We start from the raw sequence: 20871 nt of genomic DNA, 5'->3' as shown, positions 1-20871 counted from the left end.
CAAGGGATTATGGGAATGCACTGGCTGTTAAAAGAAAAGACTCTTCAGCCAAATACTGTATTCTGTACCAATGGGGCCTTAACCAGGAAAACGTCCCTGGGACAGGCTCTCAGACCTGGCCCTTTCCTTCTTTCTTGGTGGATCTGAATCTCAGTCTGAAAAATATGCTTTTAGCCTTAAAGGAGCAATATAATAGAGTTCCCTCCAAGAGCCCAAGAGGAGTCAGCTATTGATTGCTCAGGGGCTGAGTAACAATTCGAGGATTAGCTAGCCCTTTCACTTTTCCTCTTCCACCTGTTTTCCATCAAACTGGGGGCCCCATATGAGTTAGGAGCTATGTCCAAACTGGTTATTTTGTATATACTTAAGTTTTTAGCACAGTGCTTGGCACATAGTAAGCATTTAATATGTACCATCATTAGTCTGTCTAAGTTATTTAAAATGAAACCTAATACCCTTACAAACTTCCAGGAAATCCCCCTGGACAAAGCATTATTTTAGCATTCATACAAGACATGAGGTATGAGTATTCAGGGCCTTTGTCCATAAATTAGAGTAACTAAAGCAACTCATCCCTTTCAGTTGTTAGGCTGAACTCTAATTTTCATGGTGGCCCAGTAGAGAGGGTAGAAAAGCATTCTGTGTAATGGAGTATTACCTGATTGGGCTGATGGGAGACTGGCGTACCTTCCTTTTTTGTTCCGGTAACAGTTCCCAGTGGAAATCTAGTTTCCAGTCAAACACCCCTTGTTGCAGATCCTCTGAGTGAAAATACTGGAAAGTCTTCCAATCAATCACATCTAGGATAGGAGTGACAACTCGATTTCTGGAAAAAAAAGGATTGTATTATACATTCATGCAGAAATCATTTAAATATAGAGGGATCACACATGCTGAACCAGTAAAATTACTGATTAGACAGTGGTCTGACAAGCGTGGGGCCGAATAGGGCAAGATTCTTCTCCCACTCCCTTCTGTGTCACCCATGCACAATAATAATCTTATTATTGCTTTATAATCTTTATTCACTCCACCCTCAGGTCCACTTCACTTATGCACACATCCATAAATTAATTCTCTATATTAATGCCTGTCTCGCCCTCTAGACTATAAGCTCCCTAAAAAAAAAATCATACTTTTTTAAGTGCTTACTTACTCTGTGCCAGGCACTGTACTAAGTGCTAGACTAAATACTGATTATTCAGGTTGGACATAGTTCATGTCCCACATGGGACTCATAATCTTAATCCCCATTTTACAGATGAGGTAACTGAGGGACAGAGAAGTTAAGTGATTTGCCCAAGTTCACAAAACAGACAAGTGTGGAGTTGTGATTAGAACCCAGGCCCCAAGTACTATTGAGCATTTACTATTATATTAAGCACCATAACAATATAACAGACACACTCCCAGCCCACAGTGAGCTTATGGCTTTAAGAGTAAGTTATGATATTACTGGTTGATCACTTGTTAGAGTCCACCCTAGTGTCAAATTGGTTTCTTGTTTCCTTTTTGGCTACTAAAATCCTTTTGTCATCCTTTTGAATACATCAGGCTTAAGAAACTTTCCCAAAAAAACAATAGACAAAATCATTTTACCTGATGGATCAAAACCAACTACACACAGCTTTATCCTGAGCTACTGAATACTTATAAATCTGCCAGATAGGCACTTTCACAGGAGACTATCTAGAGTGAATTTCAGAGCTCTCTGCATTTTTGCTCCATATTAATTTCTAATGCTGCTCAATGTTTGCATTAGGGGACCATATACATTAGAGTGACTCTCAACATGGCATCACCAGACTAATTTCACAACAGAACCAAAGCTGAAATAAGCCCAAATGTTTTAAGAATGTTATGCCTTCTATTCAATAGCAGAATCTCGAGGTAATTCTGCTCCTAAGAGTTGCTGGGGAGGAAAATCAGTCTTTAACCAAGGAACTGAGTAAGACCCTAAACAGAAAAGTCTGGCATGAAGCAGCACAAGAATCTAATAGAGAGAGATGCCAGAGAGGCTAACAGTGAGATTTATTGTTTGCCTTCCATCCATTTTATGAGACAGGCAGAGTTGAAACAATCCCAGACTCCAGAGAGAGGGTCAACCAAAATTTTTTCACAATTGGAGATCTGTGGCTTCAATATCTGCACTTGGATTCCATACACACAATCACAGTCCCAAAGAAGCAGGATAGAATCCACCTCATCAAAGACCAGAAAAGAATCCTGCAGAGCTTGAACAACATTCCACTGATTTTCTCACCCCACTCTACAGGATGAGGCCCTATGAAGCAGAAAGAATCAGCCAGGCTTTTGAGTAAATAATTACGTCAATCAAAACCAAGAGGAATGAATGCTGAAGGACCTGTTTTTAATAGCAGTCTCAAAGAAACCTGCAAAAAGGAAGTTTATGTTTGGACATCTACATGGTGGCATGGGGTATTCCTCAACATTTGAACTACTGAGGAAACATCATAAGTCTTCAAAGTTGCCCTCAAAATCACAATAATCTAGAAAGTGAGAGAATTGACTGGGAACATTACTGGGGCATCTCAAATCTCTCTATTTCCAACAAGAAGACAGATTCCTTCTGAACAAGCCCCTGAAGAATATTTTAACTCCTTGAAATGAAGTGAGCTTCAGATAAAATGTCGCAGCAAAGCAGGCTGGGGTTTCTCTATTCCTGGAGCACTTTAAGAAAACATTAGATGTCTATCTGTCCTTGGCGGTTCTATAATCTGGCTGCCTGGAGGCGGGGAACTTTGCCAGATGATTTTTCGAGGTTCTTTCCAACTCTATTCTTCTACTAATCTAAAAGCATGTATTATACCTGTGTGGCACTCTTCTAGACAATGTGAAAGTAAGTTAAATTCAGCTTCATTTAAAAAAAGGAACTTGCCTCAAGTTTCCAAAAGACGTAAGCATGTCAACTGGAGAATGTGTGCGGGTGGGCTTGGCCAATCAGAGCACTGGAAAAACTCTGGAGGGCAGCTCCATGCACATACCGGCCGATTCCAACCATGGCCATAGGGAAGGAATCAGGGGATGATGGGACTGAGATGTGTGTACACAAACTAGGTATGTGCATGTGTGTATATATACTCAAAATTTGTGTGTGCAGCCCCTGTAGAGTATTTCCTGAGGATCAAATTCTCACTCCCTTTAGTCCCCATGAATGTTTGTTTGCTTGTGTGTTTGGGGGGGGCAGGGGGGTAACTTAGAGGGTCTTCAGGACAGATGTGACCCATATAGGTCAAGCAGAGTTCCGTGAGTAATCTCTGTAAATTTGGCAAATGCTTCCTGGTCAGCTTTACAGCCTCGTGGATAGAAGACAAGAAAAGTCATCAGTCAGTAATGGTTAGGTGGAGCCCACCGGCATCTCTGGCTACGGACCGCTCCCACTTGGTGCTGAGTTTCTCATTCAGCGCTCCCAACTTCAACCACAGAATGTTCCAGTGAGACACATCTGGCTTTCTGCCGCTCTACGATGACTCCTTGATAATGTGTACATTTTCAGTTGAAGGTAACTGGAAGCAGGAGGCTGCTGCCCGTAATTTCCTTTTCTTACTTATTTCTTTCAGTCACTGGCAGCAAGTCAGCCCCTGCCTCGGACAGCCCTTTGAAGTAAAACTCTTGCCCTGGCAAGCATCAGTCATTCGATTCTGTGGAGTCCAGAGGTGGAAACAGAAGGACCCTCACAACATAGCTGGAAATGTTCTGAACCACCGACCAGGGTAATATTAATTAGTGACTATTTGAAATTCTTGGTTTGATGCACATCGTGCCTACCATAGGTCATTTTGCTTTTTGCTTTTCTTCCTAAACTGGCTTGATTTCCTGCTATTTTTTCGACTAGAGAGGCTCATTGAACTACGGAATGTCTCCAGTCTTGGGAATCCATACAGATCTTTCATCCCTTGGAAAATCATTAGGAATAATGATGCTTTCAAAAAGCATGCATCTTTACTCAAATTCATAATAAGGATTGCATTGTGTTTTCAGAGAAAAGAAAATGCTAAAGGCAAAGCTGATGAGAGTAACAAAGAAAAACTGGAGTTTTCGTCCACTCAAAACTCAGAGACTCTTTTGTTACTCTAGCAAGGAGGCCCAGAATCACTATTCTTGCTTCAACAGATTCTCACCCAGTCAAGGTCCTGAGAGCAGGACAGAGACTACAGGAAAACAATAGTGGAGAAAGCTTTGAGCCTGAAGAAAGTGAGGTATGATTAAAGGAAAATCCAAACCATTAGGAAGAAAGCAAAATCAAGAGGATACTAGAGCTGGAAGTGGAGGACGTCTGTGTGTGCCAAGGGGGGAGGGAGGAAGGAGGGAACAGGAAGGCTAAGCAGGTAGTGTGTTTGGGAAATAATAACCTATATGACTTAAAACTTGATTTCGACAACCCTGACTGCAGGCCTTACATATTTCTTAAGGCTGGGCCTGTGGAAAGATTTCGTAAAAATCCTGGATAGTTTATTCCTGGTCATTTTTCTTCTGCGCTGCCTTTGTGAGGTGACTTTCATGTAGCTCTTATCCCCACGGGCAGCAGCATTTACTGAGCACTTTAGATGCTGAAGCTATTTTCTCTGGCACCTCTTCCTCCTAACTATGGACCAATCTAGAAGCATTTAATGGGTGTTGGGTTGTTAATCTGGGTTTAAAATGGGGGAGAGGAGTTAAGAAAGCAGGAGGAGGGAGAGACATTTTGAATGCCTTGGAGTCATTTTCACAATAAAATCAGAAGAGAATTACTAAGAATACTTATTTTGCACATTATTTCAGTATCAAAATTCACTGCTTCTGCATTACCCACCTGGATTTTCATTTCTATAATGTTTAGGATGAGGAATAATGAAATTACGAGGGCTGGAGCTCTTTTATGCCATTGACAGGCATTTGGCAACCCCTAGTAATAACTCTATATTAAAGCATATATCCTGAATATTTATGCTTCATAAATAAAAATGAGCTATGGCTTCTTCTGTTCCCTTTCATCTGCAGACCTGGGTAGTGATCACTACAGGGTAGTGAATACAACTAGGGAGCCTTCAAAAAAGACTATAAAAACACCACATTTTTGGAGGGTTCAAAGACTCGTCAGGGAAATAGTCTTGCCCTAACCTCCCAGGATACACAAAAGAAGCTTTCTGGATGAAAAAGCTCATTCTAGTATGCCTGACACTATGTGCTTGAGTCTTCTCCTGGCTTGCTTTTCTCCTATCCACACCTGCAAAAAGGGTGCAGGGAACATGAAGGATGCAACGAGACTGTGAGTAGGGAACGCGTCTACTGACCAAGTGCTTAGTACAGTGCTCTGCACAGAGAAAGTGCTCGATGAATATGATTCATTGATTGACTGATATTGGAGCTAGTTAGATATCAAAGCCAAGCTTTCACAGCTTGGTTGCTTCAATCCTTGGCCTTGACCATGGTCACAGTGAAGGGCAAATCGCTGAGAGAAACATCAGCCTGTAAGCACTACCAGATCTGAGTGACTCTTCCATATCCTCCCACACTGTGTTCAAAGGGAGTTCTTGAAAGTAGGAAGAATGTGATCACGGCTCTCCAACCAGGCTTTTTGCTCCATTCTTTTTTATGGCAGTTTTTTTTCTTTATGAGAGTGACTGGAATTAGAGCCAGAGACGAACTCCAATCACTGAGAGATGCGAGCACAGCGGCCTTCGGCCCTGGTGTCTTAAAATTTCCCCTCTTACTTGGGCTGCCCAATGGCTGGAGGAAGGAGGGTTGTCCTGCCAGCAAGGGATATTCTGAAGATGAAGAGCGTAACTTTTAAATTAGCCTCATCTACTAGTCTACAGGGAGTATCCATGTACATTTGGAGAGTGATAAAAGATGCTCAATTCATTTTATTTTTGGCGCATCTCCCCAGTGGGTAGGTTGGGGGTTGGGGAGTGGAGATTGCAATCAATAAATCGATGGGATTTATTGAGTGCTTACTGTGGGCAGAGCACTGTACTAAGTGATTGACTGCATGGGCTAGAAACCGTATTTCTTTACCAGGCTCTATTTCAGTGACAAAAAGGAGGTGGTTGTCAGGCTCAGCAAGTAGTGTGAGAGGAGTTCCAAGGGAGCGAAGCCTTTATGGAGGCAGAAGGTCGGGACTAGGAGACCTCTCAAAATCCCTATCCCCTCTCTATGTTGCCTCAGGAAATGTAGGCTTTATACAGAGCATGCTGAGAACCACTTTCAACAACAGTGCTCCTGATTCTCACCGTCCCTCGGTCTCGCCTATCCCGCCGTCGACCCCTGGGCCACGTCCTCCGCGGTCCTGGAACGCCCTCCCTGCTCACCTCCGCCAAACTGATTCTCTTCCCCTCTTCAAAACCCTACTTAAAACTCACCTCCTCCAAAAGGCCTTCCCAGACTGAGCTCCTCTTCTCCCTCTACTCCCTCTACCACCCCCCCTTTACCTCTCCGCAGCTAAACCCTCTTTTCCCCCTTTCCCTCTGCTCCTCCACCTCTCCCTTCCCATCCCCACAGCACTGTACTCATCCGCTCAACTGTATATATTTCCATTACCCTATTTATTTTGTTAATGAATTGTACATTGCCTTGATTCTATTTAGTTGCCCTTGTTTTTACGAGATGTTCTTCCCCTTGACTCTATTTATTGCCATTGTTCTCATCTGTCTGTCTCCCCTGATTAGACTGTAAGCCCGTCAAACGGCAGGGACTGTCTCTATCTGTTGCCGACTTGTTCATTCCAAGCACTTAGTACAGTGCTCTGCACATAGTAAGCGCTCAATAAATACTATTGAATGAATGAATGAATTCTCCCAGTGCACAGAGACTACCAATACTTGGTATGCCCACCCTGCCCTCCCTGCTCTGAATCCAAGCAGCTGATAACTGAGCAGACAATGACTTGCTCAAGGTCACACAGAACACAAGTGGCAGAGCCTGGATTCTAATTCTAGCTCTGCTGCATGTCTGCTGTGTGACCTTGGTCAAGTCACTTAACTCTCAGTTCCTCAGTTATCTCACCTGTGAAATGAGAACTGAGATTGTGAGCCCCATGTGGGACAGGGATTGTGTCCAGCCGATTCACTTGTAACCACGCCAGCACTTAGAACAGTGCCTGGCACATAGTAAGCATTTAATAAATACCACAATTATTATTATTATTACATGCCATCAACATGGACTGGGAAAACCTTCAAGGTTGGAAAGAAAATGGATTCTGACCTGCTTGGACCCACCCCATGGGAGGGGACCTTTGTCCCAGCTATATCTTGTTCAAATTTTACTAAACTCCATTCACCTCAGGAAACACTCCACCTAGCTCTGGATGTTAAAATGAGTAAATCTTAAAGTCACTATAAGTCTACCCAAACATCTCACCTGTTAGTTTACAAATGAAGTAAGATGGGTTTCCCTGATAAAATAACCCCAATTCTGGCAATTACTAATTTTCCTTCTCCAAAATGCCCTCAATCAGGGAGAAAACCATATCTCGACCAGTGACTGGGGACATTATCTTCTTCCAGCTGCCTCTCGGCCCCAACTCCGTCCCCCACTCCGCCCCGACCTGGCTCCAATCCTCCCACCTCCCTCGCACTGTCCCTCCCCCCTCACCCTCGTCTCCCCACCTGCAGTTACCTGTTGCTGGCTATTCTGCTCAACAGGGGTTCTAGCCAGCCCCGGTGGCATTCGCAGTGGGAGTCCATGAAGACCAGCACATCCCCTGTCGCCCGAGCAGCTCCAAGCATCCGCCCCCTGATGACCCCCAGTCTCTTATTGCTCCTGAGAAGTTTCACCCCATCCAGCTTGGAAACATAGTCACTAAGTGCAGACTTGAGGTGATCTGGAACAAACGGGATGCTGTTAACGACGTGACCAATGCGCTGGGACTTAGCGGGTTACCACAATGGGCTTGAGCTGCAACCAGGCATGATAGGGAGACACATGTGGAAGGACACCTGAGAAATTGCTGGATTAGGATCCTGATGGAGGCAATATAACCTCTTTCCCAAGGAGCTTTAGGGATGGCATCCTCGAACATTTGTCTCAATGGCTTATTCAAGGACGTGCCAGGAAATAGGGAGTTGGGCTGGAGAGCATCGCCTCTTGTATGGCCCACCCAGACCTAGGAGTCACTCATTCTAAATAGTTTCAATCACTTTTTACCCTGGGATTTGGGGGTGAATTGTGGCCCCTAGGAAAAAATAATAATAATGGTAATAATTGTGGCATTTAAGTGCTTACTAAATGCCAAGCACTGTACTAACCACTGGAGTAGATTCAAGGTAATCGGGTTGAATGCAGTCCCTGTCCCACATGTGGCTCGAAGTCTAAGGAATGCAATGAATCCTCTCGACGTTTATCTGGAACCAGGCTTCCCTGACGGAGCCTCGGAACCAGCCCCAAAGGGAAAGAGGAGGTCAGGCCACCCCTCCTGCAAATCCTGCCTGCCGCGACTGCTCAACAGCATCACTGCCACACCCCTATCTCTACAGGAAGCTGCCCACTGACTACATGAGACAGCAGCAACGGCCCTCAGCAATGGCTGAGGAGGAGCCCTGCTCTGATCCCATCAGGCAGGGACTGGGGCAGGCCACCACTCTAAGGTTTAAAGATGGTCGGCACGGTCTGACCATCTAACATTTTCTTCTGCAATTTGGCAAAAAAACACCGAGCCCGGGGCTATCTGCAGAGGACTTAAAAGGACTCATAGCAGAAAGCCTAAAAAAAATCAAATCTACCAACTCTTTTCTTCATAGTCCCTTTGTGTTTGCTGTTCATGGGATTATGGGTCTGTGAGGCACTCTGTAGGCTGGGGCTGATTTTCCTGGGAATTGGTAGGAGGAGATGTGGTAGTGTGTAGAGAATACTGTACAAAGCACTTGAAGAGTACACTAGAGTTAATAGATCCGGTTCCCACCCTTAAGGAGTTTCAAATCTACGAGAGGAGGCAGGCACTAAAATCGACTACAGATAGGAGGAAGAAGCTAACAGTGGATATGCAGATGAGTGTGTAAGTAGCAGGGTATATAAATCAATATGTTCAAAATTCTACAGGTGGTTGTGAGAGTGTATAATTGGCTCAGGAACACTGAGGTGGTAGTGGGGAAAATTCAATCTGGAGAGAGGAAAAGTCAATTGGAGATATGATTCCAGAAGAGCTCTGAAGATGGGGAGAGCAGTGGTCTGTCAGATGTTAAGAGGGAGGAGGTACTAGACTGTGAAATCTACTTAGACTGTGAGCCCCATGCAGGACAGGGTCTGTGCCCCAACTAATAACCTTGTATCTACCACAGTGCTTGGCACATAGTAAGTGCTTAACAAATACCAAATTATCATTATTACTATTATTGCTATTATTATTCCAAGCAGGAGGAAGGATGTGAACAAGGGGTCTGCGGTGGAAAAACCAGGGAGGAAGGCACAGTGAGTGGATTCGGTCATTGAGGATGACAAGCCGGAAAAAACATCCAGCTTCTCCAGCATTTGAGGTAAAGGTTCACACTCACTGCCACCAGGTAGCTCTGCCTACACTTGTGCATGGTTTCTTTTAGGGGGCCTCTCCTAGCCGCCTCCCACCAAGTCAGAGAGAACTGAAAGGCAGTGGGTACTACCTTGCTGGCTGAGGTCATCAACTAAGATGATCTCCTTAAGGTGGGGCCTGGGGACGGTGTCCAGGATGCTGTGCACTGTTCTGAGGAGAGTGGACCATGCCTCATTATGGAAGCAGATGATGATGCTGGCTGAGGGCAGGTTGTCTCCGTAATGCTGCTGCCGACACCTGGGGGTGAGACAATGAAGGATGAAGTGCAGAAAAAGTGTTAGAGCCTTAATTTTGGAGTAGGGAAGAGATGAAAAATGCCATTACTGTGTCAGACCAATGGATGGTCTGACCATCCAACCCAATATTCTGTCTCTGACTAGCAACACGAAACAACATTTGGGGAGGAATTGTATGAAGATTGCCCTCCTTGGTATTCATCCTAATAGGAATGTTACCATCTAACATCCCTTACTTTCTTTCTATTAACCCATTGCGGAGCTCATGCCCATGGATTTATCTAAATTCCTTTGGAACTAGTGATATTTTTGGCCTGCCTGAATAAAACTTGGGCCATGGGACTGAAAGAAATTGGATCTTCCAGGTTTCTCTTTCCTATTCCCTTCGGGTTTGATTTGTATGGGAATCTGGGTCAGTAGGGGAATTCTGAGATCTTTTGCTTCAACCAGAAGCTTGTGTTCTCTTAGTCCAGTGACCTTGGGAAAAGGAAGAGGAGGAGGAGGAGGAGGAGGAGGAGGAGGAGGAGGAGGGGAAAGTGAGGAGGAGATATTGAATGCCTAGTAAGTGGTGTGAGTGACTAGTAAGTAGTGGTGAATGACTAATAAATGCAGGTGGGGAAATGTGAGTTTTATAGACTGGATAGGATTTTAATGGATGTATGTGGTTTGAAAGCTATTTACAAGGCTGCTGGAGAGGTTTTTCCATTCCAGGATCAGCTTAAAGTTGTGCACCCCCTGCACCCTACCTCGCCTCCATACCCAGATTCCCATCTTTATGAATGCTGCTGTAAGGCTGAGTGTGAGGGAGTTCAGCAGACCCTAGGGCGATGGATGGTCTGGAGCAACAGCAGGAGGAGGCAAAGGCCATGCATTTCACTACCCATCACCTAGCCACACTGGCCATGGCCTTGTTGAGGAAATGGGGAATCTGCCAAGGTTTACAGTTAGCTGTAGAGCCCAAGGAAGAGACCAGATCTCCTGGAACCAAGGATTCTATATGGACATGTTTGGGAAGGACTCTCACCCTGGGTTCTCTGCATACACAGAAGACTTCATTTCCCAGGATTGTGCTGGGCACCTTTCCAAATTCACCACTGAGAGGGAACAGAAAATGACCACAAAGCATCAGTGTGCAGGGAAGAAATATACTCGGCTCTAAGTGAACCCAATCGGGGGTTGTGTGAAAGATGAAAACAGTTCAACTTCACCTTGGACTATGGCCCATTAGAGGCTTTCAAGAGAAACCCAAGATTTATTATTTTATTCTCGTAAAAGGTCTGGGCTGAAGGTTCAGTAAATGCATTTTATTTTTAACAGTTCCTCAATACAGTCATAGGTCATTCTGGAAATTAGGGGTCCAGAATACCTCAGATTTATTTCACATTTGTTCACTGAGCATCAGCCAAATTTTACTGGTCCTGCTCTATTCCACATAATTAGTTACAAGGGCAGATTGGAACTCTTACGGAAATGGGACATCCAGCTTGCTTTGGGATCATAGGAAAACAAAACCTCTTGTGAAGTTGAGGAGGTCAAGGGGAGATCATGTTTCCAAGAAAATAAATCTATCACCTGTATAGTATGGAGGAAGAGGGGTCCTCAAGTCCTCTCAGCAGTAACCCCTTCTCTCCCTCTTTTCCTCCCCCTCTTGTGCAGAATCTGAATGGCATGTGCAGCCTGCCACCGTTCACCTGTTGGAGAAGCTGAGGGCCAAAACACCACCTCAGCCAGGAGCTCCATTCTCAGAGAAAGTGATATGGGGCAGGTGGTGGAAAGAACCCTGACCCGGGCCTGGATCCACTGCTAATTTGCTGGAGCTTTTGAATATGTGTCTGATGTCTCCAGTCCCACTGAAAAGGGTGGTCAAACCTACCCCCACCTATTGGATTGGGTTACAGTAAAGAAATATCAGTCAGTCAGTCTCATATCTGCCCAGGGAAAAAATGTTCAAGTTGGAGTTAAGCTATGGTAATATGAATATTATACATATCAAAGAACCCATCTACTTATTGCAGTGGAGCCACTGAGGCTTGGGTAAAATGGTGACAGATGGTTCATGCTGAAGCAGCCAAGGGGATAACAAGCATGGGGGTGAAGCTGAGCCATGAATGGAGAGAGAAACTCTGCAGGCAGAAGCTAGTTGGAGGCCACACTACACATTGACTGGCAACCACCCAGGCAGGCACACTGGCTTAGCAACACTATTGGCAGCCTCATCTATGAACATGAACAATGGTGTTCTGACTATTCGTAAGGAGAGGCAAAAATACTATCCTTGCAGCATGAGGTGCCTTGAAAGGAAGAGAAGCAATCCAGAGGGAAGGGAAGAATGGCTCGGGGCTGCTACAGAAGCGATCTCACTTGGCAGGTTCTCTAAATCTCTCCCCCAGAGGGCTGCAGGGGGTGGGTGACTCTGCACAGAGTCTGATGGCACAGCTCATCCTCCCAGCCCGCCCAACCAGGGTCCCTGTCCTCACCGGGACAGCTCAGAGACACCACTTCCTCCCTTCTTCCCTCCCACCAATTCTCCATGGCTTCTCGATGCAGCTGAGTTCTGTCATTTTAACCCTCTGACCTCTATGGATCCCAAGGGGAGGAGTGTGAAAAACATTATTGCTGGCTTGACTTTAGCAGAGATCTGTGGAAAGATATGGAATGAAAGAGCTCTGGAAAACAGTGTGGAACTGCTAACTGGAGGATGCAGAGGGATGGCCTGAAGCCTGAGCGTTCCAAATGTTAGAGTGGAGAAAAAGGCTTAAATGAGAACACTAAACCCGAATCACAGACTTGTTGTTCGTGACCAGCCAGGAAACTAAAAATGTGGCAAAAACACCACCCACTAAAATATCTGTTTATTTTACTCTACTGGGCATTCATTAGGCTTATTTTCTTTGAATTGAAGTGGTGCAAGTATGTCAAACAATCCATCGTCAAGCTCTGTGGGCTCAGCATACCTTTCCAACATTGACTTGTTGCCTTGATCAAAAAGCTAAGCCTTAGAAAATATACACCTAGGTTATGCTATGTTAAATAGCTTAATGCATGCACGGAAATTACATAGAGAAGCCAGGTACAAGACAAATAGTGGAGGTGGTGATGAAGAATAATAATTATGGTATTTGTTAAGCGTTTACTATGTGCCAGGAACTGTTCTAAGCACTGGAGTAGACAGAAGACCATCGGGTTGGACAAAGTCCCCGTCTCACATAGGGCTCGTGGTCTTAATCCCCATTTTACAGATGAGAGAACTGAGACACAGAGAAATGAAATGAGAAGCACAGAGAAGTAAAGGGAGTTGTTCAAGATCACTCAGCAGACAAGTGGCGGAGCTGGAACTAGAACCCATTATCTTCTTACTCCCAGGCCCATGCTCTATCCACTAGGTCATGCTGCTTCTCCGAAGAAGATGATGATGGTATTTGTTAATTGCTTAGTATGTTTCAAGCACTGTGCTAAGGCCCGGGGTAGATTCAAGATGATCAGCCTAGACACCACCCTGTCCCACATGAGGTTTATAGTCTAAGAGGAAGGAAGGATGTATAGTTTCACCCCATTTGACAGGTGAGGAAACCAAGGCCTAGATAAGTTAGGTGACTTGCCTTAGGTCACACAGAAGGCAAGCGGCAAAGTCGGGGCAAGAGCCTGGGTCTCCTGAGTCTGAGATTCTCTGAGCAGAGAGAACATGCCTTGCAGGCTTGTGGATGCTACCAAACTACTGTGGAGGCTGAGGAGGAGGGTGCAGCGAAGATTAGCAAGGGATGCAAGTGGGACACCAGCAGCGTGAACTGCCCACTCTGGATCAACAGCAGAGATGACTGTCCTATTTTTGTTCTCTTTTAATGGATGCTACAGGAAAGCCAAGAAAACCACTGGTGGGACTAGATTTGATTTCACTTAGTCACAACACCGTGGCAGAACACTGTTACCTTTCTTTATGAGAGTTAGTCAATTGATCAATTGTATTAATTGAGCAGTTACTGGGTACAGAGCACTAAACTAAGCACTTGAGAAAGTAAAATATAACAGAGTTGGTAGACATGTCCCCTGCCCACAAGAAGTTTGGAATCTAGAGAAAGATCAAAGGCTTTCCAAACTACTATGTTGTTTATCCTCCTTAACCACCCATGAGGAGCAGGGAAGGGAAGAAGGCAAGGAGGAAGGAAGGGTGAATGGATGGCATCTTTCTCATTTTACAGATGAGAAAACTGAGGCATAAAGATTAAGTGACTGGCCCAAGGCCACTGGAGAGTCCGTAGAAATTTATAGTAAGTGTGTATCATTTCTACTGGTTGTAGCCAGTTGGCTAGAACTCACTTCCGAAAAGAAATTTAATTTTTGATTTTCTATTTTTACTAATTTAAAATTTCTCTGCAAAGGCTTCTGGATCAAAAAAGCTGCTTTTGCACTTTCACCCATATGTTCCACACTCAGAACATGCAAAAGCATAAACTGGGGATGAGGGTGGTAGCCCTGCCTGACTACTGAAATCAGAGCTTAGAGTAGGGGCCCCAGAAGGGGTTCAGAGGGAAGCCAGCCCGATCTGAAGCCCTGGAAGCTCAGGGATGAGCGGAATGCTGAGAAAGCCTGGACTTGGCAGGTCCCCTTCCCCGACCCTGCCAACTGGTGGCTCTGCACCAAGTCTCTCTGATAGGTGGTCCCTGGGTTATTCCCTCTTTTTCAGTTTTGCCAGTTGAGACTCTAAGGGCGAAGGGACCTTGGTCTCAGGGTCACAGGTCAGGCTTTTGCATCCTCATGATGGGGGGAGGGAGGTGAGGAGATGTGGCCTCTCCCCCCAGCAGGGTCACCAGTGTCTTCTTTCCACTTCCCATCCGATGCTGGTGGTTGTGGAAGTGGGGAGGAAGATGAGGAGGAAACTCGTCAGCTGTGGGATGCCACCAGCCTCAAGTGGGATTGGAATGAAAAGTGCCTACGTTGCAGTTATCATCTCTCGAGGATGCTCATGTTCTGACCCTGGTGGGAAAATCTATCCAACAGTTTAGTGACCACCAGATGGGCAAATCCATTAGTCTCTCAGTTGCTGAAGAGGCAGCAGACTGTTCAGAAGCTGTCTGGGAGGTCCCACCTAGGAAGGCATTCCTTGTCCCCAAAGAAAAGGTGACTCCCCCAACCAACAAATATACCAGCTCATCCAAAAGAGAGGCAAACCAGAGCACTACAATAGATACGCCGGACTTAACTTAATTTTGAGGTGCAAAATCCAACAGACACCCCTCAAACTGAGGAAAATCAAACAATCAATGTATTCACTGAGTATTTACTGTGTTCAGAACACAGTACCTAGATTGGGAGAGTAAAATATAATAGAGTCTGGAATATCAGTTTGCTACGTGGTGAGACTTGCAGTCACCCCAAAAGGAGAACAGAATTTATTGGTTGAAATGGCAGGGACAACATCTTTCACTTCTGTTGGTAAATTCCATGTGCCTAGCACAGTGTTCTGCACACAGCTGATGCTCAATAAAAGCTGGGCTGCTGATAATGATAGAAGCTAATCAAGCATGGAATGAACATCACAGCACTGAGCAAAATAAGAATTGCTGATGAAGGATATCATACAGAAAGGTGCTGGATACACCTTTTCAGGAGATTTTTCCATCCCTTGAAGGTCAGACATAGGCTTTGCAACCAGACAGCTGTTCATTTCAAGCCTTCCGCATACGCCAAATGGGATGAGTGAGTCTCTAATGACCCTTCACCTTCCTTTAGAACAGAAGAGCAATGCTCTAGTCCTTAGTGCCTATTATACTCCCCCCCCAACACAGACACAAAACGGAGGCTGGAGTCTATGTACAGGTTCTAGATAAACGCATTACAGCATTACCAACTGCTGTAGCATCTGACAAACTGATTGCCTTGTGAGACACTGCAACACACTGTCAGCAACACTCTGAAATGTGGGAAAAAAACACTGGATCATATGGGATAGGAAAGCTAAATAGCTACAGTCGACTTCAGCTCAGAATCATGCTTGCAAAACCCCACACTATTCCACTTACCAAATTAGAGAAAGACATCTGGGACATCTATACTAAGCACTTGGGAGAGTATAATATAATAGAGTTGGAAGACACAATCCCCGCCCACAGGGCGCTTGCAGTCTAGAGTAGGAGTTGGGCATTAAAATAAATTAGAGGTACAGGAAGTGGCAAAATACGAGGATGTATACATAAGTACTGTGAGGCTGAGGGTGGGGTGAATATCAAATGTTTACAGGCCACAGATTGAAGTACAGAGGCAATGCAGAAGGGAGGACAAATAGGAAAAATGAGGGCTTAGTCAGGGAAGGCCTCTTGGAGGAAGAGATGGTGGTGGACCGTCGGATGGATATGAAGGGAGTGCCAGGCCACGGGGAAAACATGAGCCAGGGGTCGGTGGTGGGATAGATGAGATTGAGGTACATTGAATAGGCTGGCAGAGGAGCAAAGTGCCCGGGCTGAGTTGTACTAGATCAGTGAGGTGAAGTAGGACGGGGAGAGCAGATTGAGTGCTTTATGGCCAATGGTAAGGAATTTCTGTTCGATGCAAAGGTAGATGGGAAATGACTGGAGGTTTTGAAGAAGTGAGGAGACACGGTCTGAACTTTTTTTCAGAAAATGGATCTGGACAGCAGAGTGAAGCATGGACTGGAGTGAGGAGAGAGAGAGGTCAGAGAGGAGACTGAAACAGTAGTCATGGTGGGTCCATGCTTGTATCAGTGTGGTAGCTGTTTAGATGAAGAGGAAAGGACAGATTTTTAGAGATGGTGCAAAGGTAGAACTGAGAGATTGAAAAACGGGATTGAATGAGAGAGATGAATCGAGATAATGCCAAAGTTACATATGTGAAGCTACTGGCTCTGCTACCCCCATGAGGATGTGATCATTATTATTAATTAAAATGCCACTAATAATACTTACCGGATCCCTGGATAAGCAGAACCATTTTTAGTTCAGCCCACACTTGCCTAAGGATTCTCTCGGGGCCTCTCCGGACTAACCCCTTGGGCTTTCAGAAGATATCCAGAAGAACTGGAGTCTTGCTAAAAGCCAAAGTCAGGCCCCAGCCATGGTTCCAGTCCAGCCACTGGGGGAATCTGGGCAGCTTTGTACAAGACCCCAATCCACCTTCTACCTCTTCTGGGAACCCCCAGCTCCAGATTTGGCTTAAATCCACCATATGCAACATTAGAATCCATTTAAATGCCTCTAGGAATTATCCGGATTATCGGTTAACCAAATGCCAGGGCTAGAGCAGATCAAAACAATCTAGGCTCTACTTTGGTATGAATGGAAAGGGGATCGTTTATTCTTTTTTCCAATAAATCAGTTTTCCTGCCCTTCAGCCTGATGAAAGCCACCAACAGGCGCTGGGGATGGTGGGAGAGAGAAAGTGCAGAGTTGCATTTAGCAAGAGAAAAGCTGCCAGGAGCCAAGAGGCTTCCAGCACAGGGTAGATAGGGAGGAGAGCAGCGTGCTGCTCAGAACCGGAGATGGGTCAGCAAATGCTCTGTCAGTGACAGGCCGAAAGGTCCCCTTACCCTGTCTCTAGGCTCTTGAGAGAAGCACTGTGGCTCAGTGGAAAGAGCACAGGCTGGGGACTCAGAGGTCATGGGTTCAAATCCCAGCTCCCCTGCTTGTCAGCTGTGTGACTTTGGGCAAACCTTTTCACTTCTCTGTGCCTCAGTTCCTTCAACTGTAAAATGGGGATGAAGACTGTGAGCCCCACGTGGGACAAGTTGATGACCTTGTACCCTCCTCTTGAACACGTTCCCCCACCTCGCATATTAATTTAAAAGGCACCACGCATCCACCCCCATCCCCTCAGACTGCCCATGTGATGATTGCCAACTGGGTCAGCCTCCAAGGGTGAGGCTGCTGGCAACTGGGACATTAAACTGCGTTTGACCATTAACACCTGCTCCGCCAGGCTGCTTGGGTTTTCTTCCCAGGCCTCCTTGGACCAGCAGAGGCCGCCACACACCTCAGGAAACGGCCCAGCCTTCCTGCCCTTTTGCAGCCATTCAAGACTGGGGTGACCTGGGCAAAGCAGGCCCTGCAGCGGGATAGGTTAAAACAGCTCCACCTGGAAGGACGAGCCAGGGGCCGACGGTCAAATCTGGATTCGAATTACGGCTCCCCCCACTTCCCTGCTGGGTGACTTGGAGCAAGTCGCTTAACTCCTCTGTGCCTCAGTTTCCTCATCTGTGAAATGGGGATGAAATAACCTGTTCATGCTCCTGTTTAGACTGTGAGCCATGTGCGTGACAGGGACCGTGTCCAACCTGATTGTCTTTTAACTCACCCAACACATGGTACAGTGCGTGACACATGGTAAACACTTGACGGACACCATAATTATTAGAAGGAGGAGGAGGAGGAGGAGGAAGACAAGGAGGAAGAGGAGTAGAAGCTAGCCAGATGGGTGGTGTAAAGAGGCATTCCTTTAACTGATCCCACACAAGGTAGGGACCTGTTAAGCCTGTCATACCCCTAGCTGGCTCTGTCCAAACTGGTCTTTCAGCAGTAGCTGCTCTCCACACCGTTGCTCACCTAGAGAGTTTTCTTTATGTTCTGGATAATCTCTGCAAGTCCCCTAAATGGGAATGCTGGTTTATAGGGCTGGAAAAGGATCTGAGTCAGAAAGGCACAGAAAGGCATGTTGGATGTCTTAGAGCCAGGTCCAATTCCCTGTTCGGCCTCTGGCCACTGCCAAGCTGGCACCATCACCCAGGTCTTCCCACTATGCGGTTTGGGACAGCGGCCCAGCTCCAGCTGGGAGGGCGACTGGTCGCTGGCTGGAAAGCTCAGTCCAGGGGCCACAGGGGCCCCTGGGGGTCTCTAAACATCATGATTTAATTCTTTGGACCAAGTATCTAAGGCAGGAAAAGCAGCAAATTACGAGAGCACTGTGATAAATTCCAGCAATGCGTGTTCCTGTTCCTTGTAACATAGAAAGGGAAAGGAGAGGAAAAAGAATAGGAAGGGGGAGGGGAAGGAGAAGAGATAGGGAAGAGGAAGGGAGGCTTCTCATACCCTAGGTTCTGCCTCTGCTTTGGGCACAGTGCTCCCCTGAAGACTGATGGAAAAGTTTGATTCGAGCATGGATTTGGAGGGGAAATCCTCTTGGTTCCTTTTTCCCAAAGCCCCCTTTCAGCAGCCACTATGAACCAAGCCCCAAGGTGCAGGAAGGGTAGAGGAGGGAGGTTTCTAGGAGCAGTGAAAGTGACAGTGGTGGCAGCGGCAGCAGCAGGCCTCTTGGGACAGGATGGAGGGAGAGAGCTCCTTCCAGAGAAGGGTGATGAGGAGGGGACGGGTTTCACAGTGAGTGGGAGGGAAGGAGACATGAACCGTACTTACAGAGGATGCCGCACCTCAGGCAGCTCCCTGTGCAGAGAGATCCGCTCACTCAGTGCCTCGTTGAAGCCGTGAGTCTCTAACCCAAGCTCCCCTAGGGGCTCATCCCCGCCTGGGTCACGTCCATCCGGGCGGGGGAAAGCTACAAACATCCCCCGCCATCCGGCCCCCGGCCTGACCTCAGCAAACTCCCCCGGCCTCCTGCCTTGCTGTTTCACCAGCCGGTAGCCCCCGCCTCGCCTCCCCCTGCTCAGGTTCCTCCGGGCTGTGGGGTTGGCGACCAGAAGCTCATCCTCCCGCAAGGAGAGGAAAGGGGCCAGCCCCTCCAGGGGGTAGTACTGCTGGCTCTCCTCCTGGGTCTCCAGCACCCATTCCTGGGACTCCCCAAAGTCCAGCTGGTACCTGTCTTCAGGGAGAAGTTGCTCAGGGCGGGAAATCCTGGCCCTCTGGGGGTCCTGGGATGGTGGATTCAGCATCACCACCATCATCAGGAAGCATCCCAGCATCAGGAACAGTAAAAGGAACTGCAGCTGGCGAGATCCGTACCGGCACCTCTTCCTTAATGGCATATTGCTGACGACCCTCAGGTGCGGCAGATCACGTTACATCTCCCTCAACTCATCTTTCCTTATCCCCAGTCAAGCCTCCCCAAGCCCAGCAGATAATAGGCTGCCTGTCTCCGGGTCTGCTGACCTCACTGGTCGGCCCCCTCTGAAGTACCTGCTCCTAGGAGGTGACTTGCTTCCAGTCAGACCTGGGAGACCTTTCAGGACACAAACCACAACTCCGATCGTCGGCAAGTGCCTTGGCGACGTCACCCACGGAGTCCATTCAGGGTGGCTCAAGTCTGGATTTAATCTGTTGCCCCTTTTTTCCCTCTAGAGAAAAAAAGATTCCATTTTGCTCAGTCCTTCATTCCACAAGGTTTCTTGAAGCAGCCAAAGTTTCCCATAGGTGCCTGGAGCGAGGTGGTTTGTCCTGTTTCAAAGCACAGTTGACAGCGTTTCCCAGTTTTGTCGCTCCAAGCCAGGTCAGATGAACAGATGTAAACTAGTCAGTCCCTGACTTTCTTTCACACATAACTCCAGCACTTAGTCAGGAAGCCTTTTGCCAGACACAATACTGAGCAAAGTGTGTGTCTTTCTCTTGGTCCTAATGCCCTCACTGTTCCCTGTCCTATCCAAACTTTGTGCAGAACAATTTTGGAAGTAAATGAATGTAGGGACTGCCAAAACCAAATCAAAACAGGAACAGCTCGTGTGCTTGGATTAGAATTTCCTTAATAGGGTAGTTTTTATTTTTCCCCCCTGGGAGTAACAGGAAAGATTTTTCCTGGTTTCAGAAAGGCCGATACCGTGCACCGATACGGATCTGACTGGCTACATATACACATTAGGTACGTGGAGAGCCATAAACTTCTTTCTGAAAGGATCCAGCAGACCAGCCTGCAGTTAGGTGCTAATCCAGGCTCTGCCCCAACCCCTCTGTGAACCAGAACATAACACCATCAACTTCCTCAGTGTCCCTTTATTTGTTTGTACACTGGAAAAGGAAACCCTTAACCCTAGTCACAAGGTAAGTCCCTCATGCTATTCCTGGAGCACCGACCTATTTATTTATTGACTATCATTTAAAGCTTAGCACTGAGATTATCAATCTACTCTGACACTCTTTTAACCAGTTTTTCATCAGTTTCTGTCAGTCTATCTTTCCCATCAGATGGGGGGCTCCCCTAGGCCAGGGACTGCCCTTCGTG

The 20871-nt window shown here is 46.5% G+C and overlaps 1 protein-coding gene across 1 annotated transcript in view; it reads right to left on the bottom strand.

Annotated features, from left to right (window-relative positions):
• GALNT15 (polypeptide N-acetylgalactosaminyltransferase 15) overlaps positions 1-20246 on the bottom strand; it is a 35544-nt gene extending 15298 nt beyond the window's left edge. The window contains exons 1-4 of the mRNA XM_029070017.2: positions 19119-20246; positions 9597-9763; positions 7621-7825; positions 659-826 (exon numbers count right to left, since the gene is read on the bottom strand). Coding sequence (XP_028925850.1) covers positions 659-826; positions 7621-7825; positions 9597-9763; positions 19119-19684 — 1106 coding nt within the window. The 5' untranslated portion in view covers positions 19685-20246. The remainder of the gene's footprint in view (positions 1-658; positions 827-7620; positions 7826-9596; positions 9764-19118) is intronic.
• Positions 20247-20871: the final 625 nt, after the last annotated feature.

This window comes from Ornithorhynchus anatinus, chromosome 8 (assembly GCF_004115215.2).
Source record: "Ornithorhynchus anatinus isolate Pmale09 chromosome 8, mOrnAna1.pri.v4, whole genome shotgun sequence".
In the NCBI taxonomy this organism is placed as follows: Eukaryota; Metazoa; Chordata; class Mammalia; order Monotremata; family Ornithorhynchidae; genus Ornithorhynchus; species Ornithorhynchus anatinus.
Note: the sequence above shows the minus strand (reverse complement) of the source record. Positions and strands in the feature narration are given on the sequence as shown.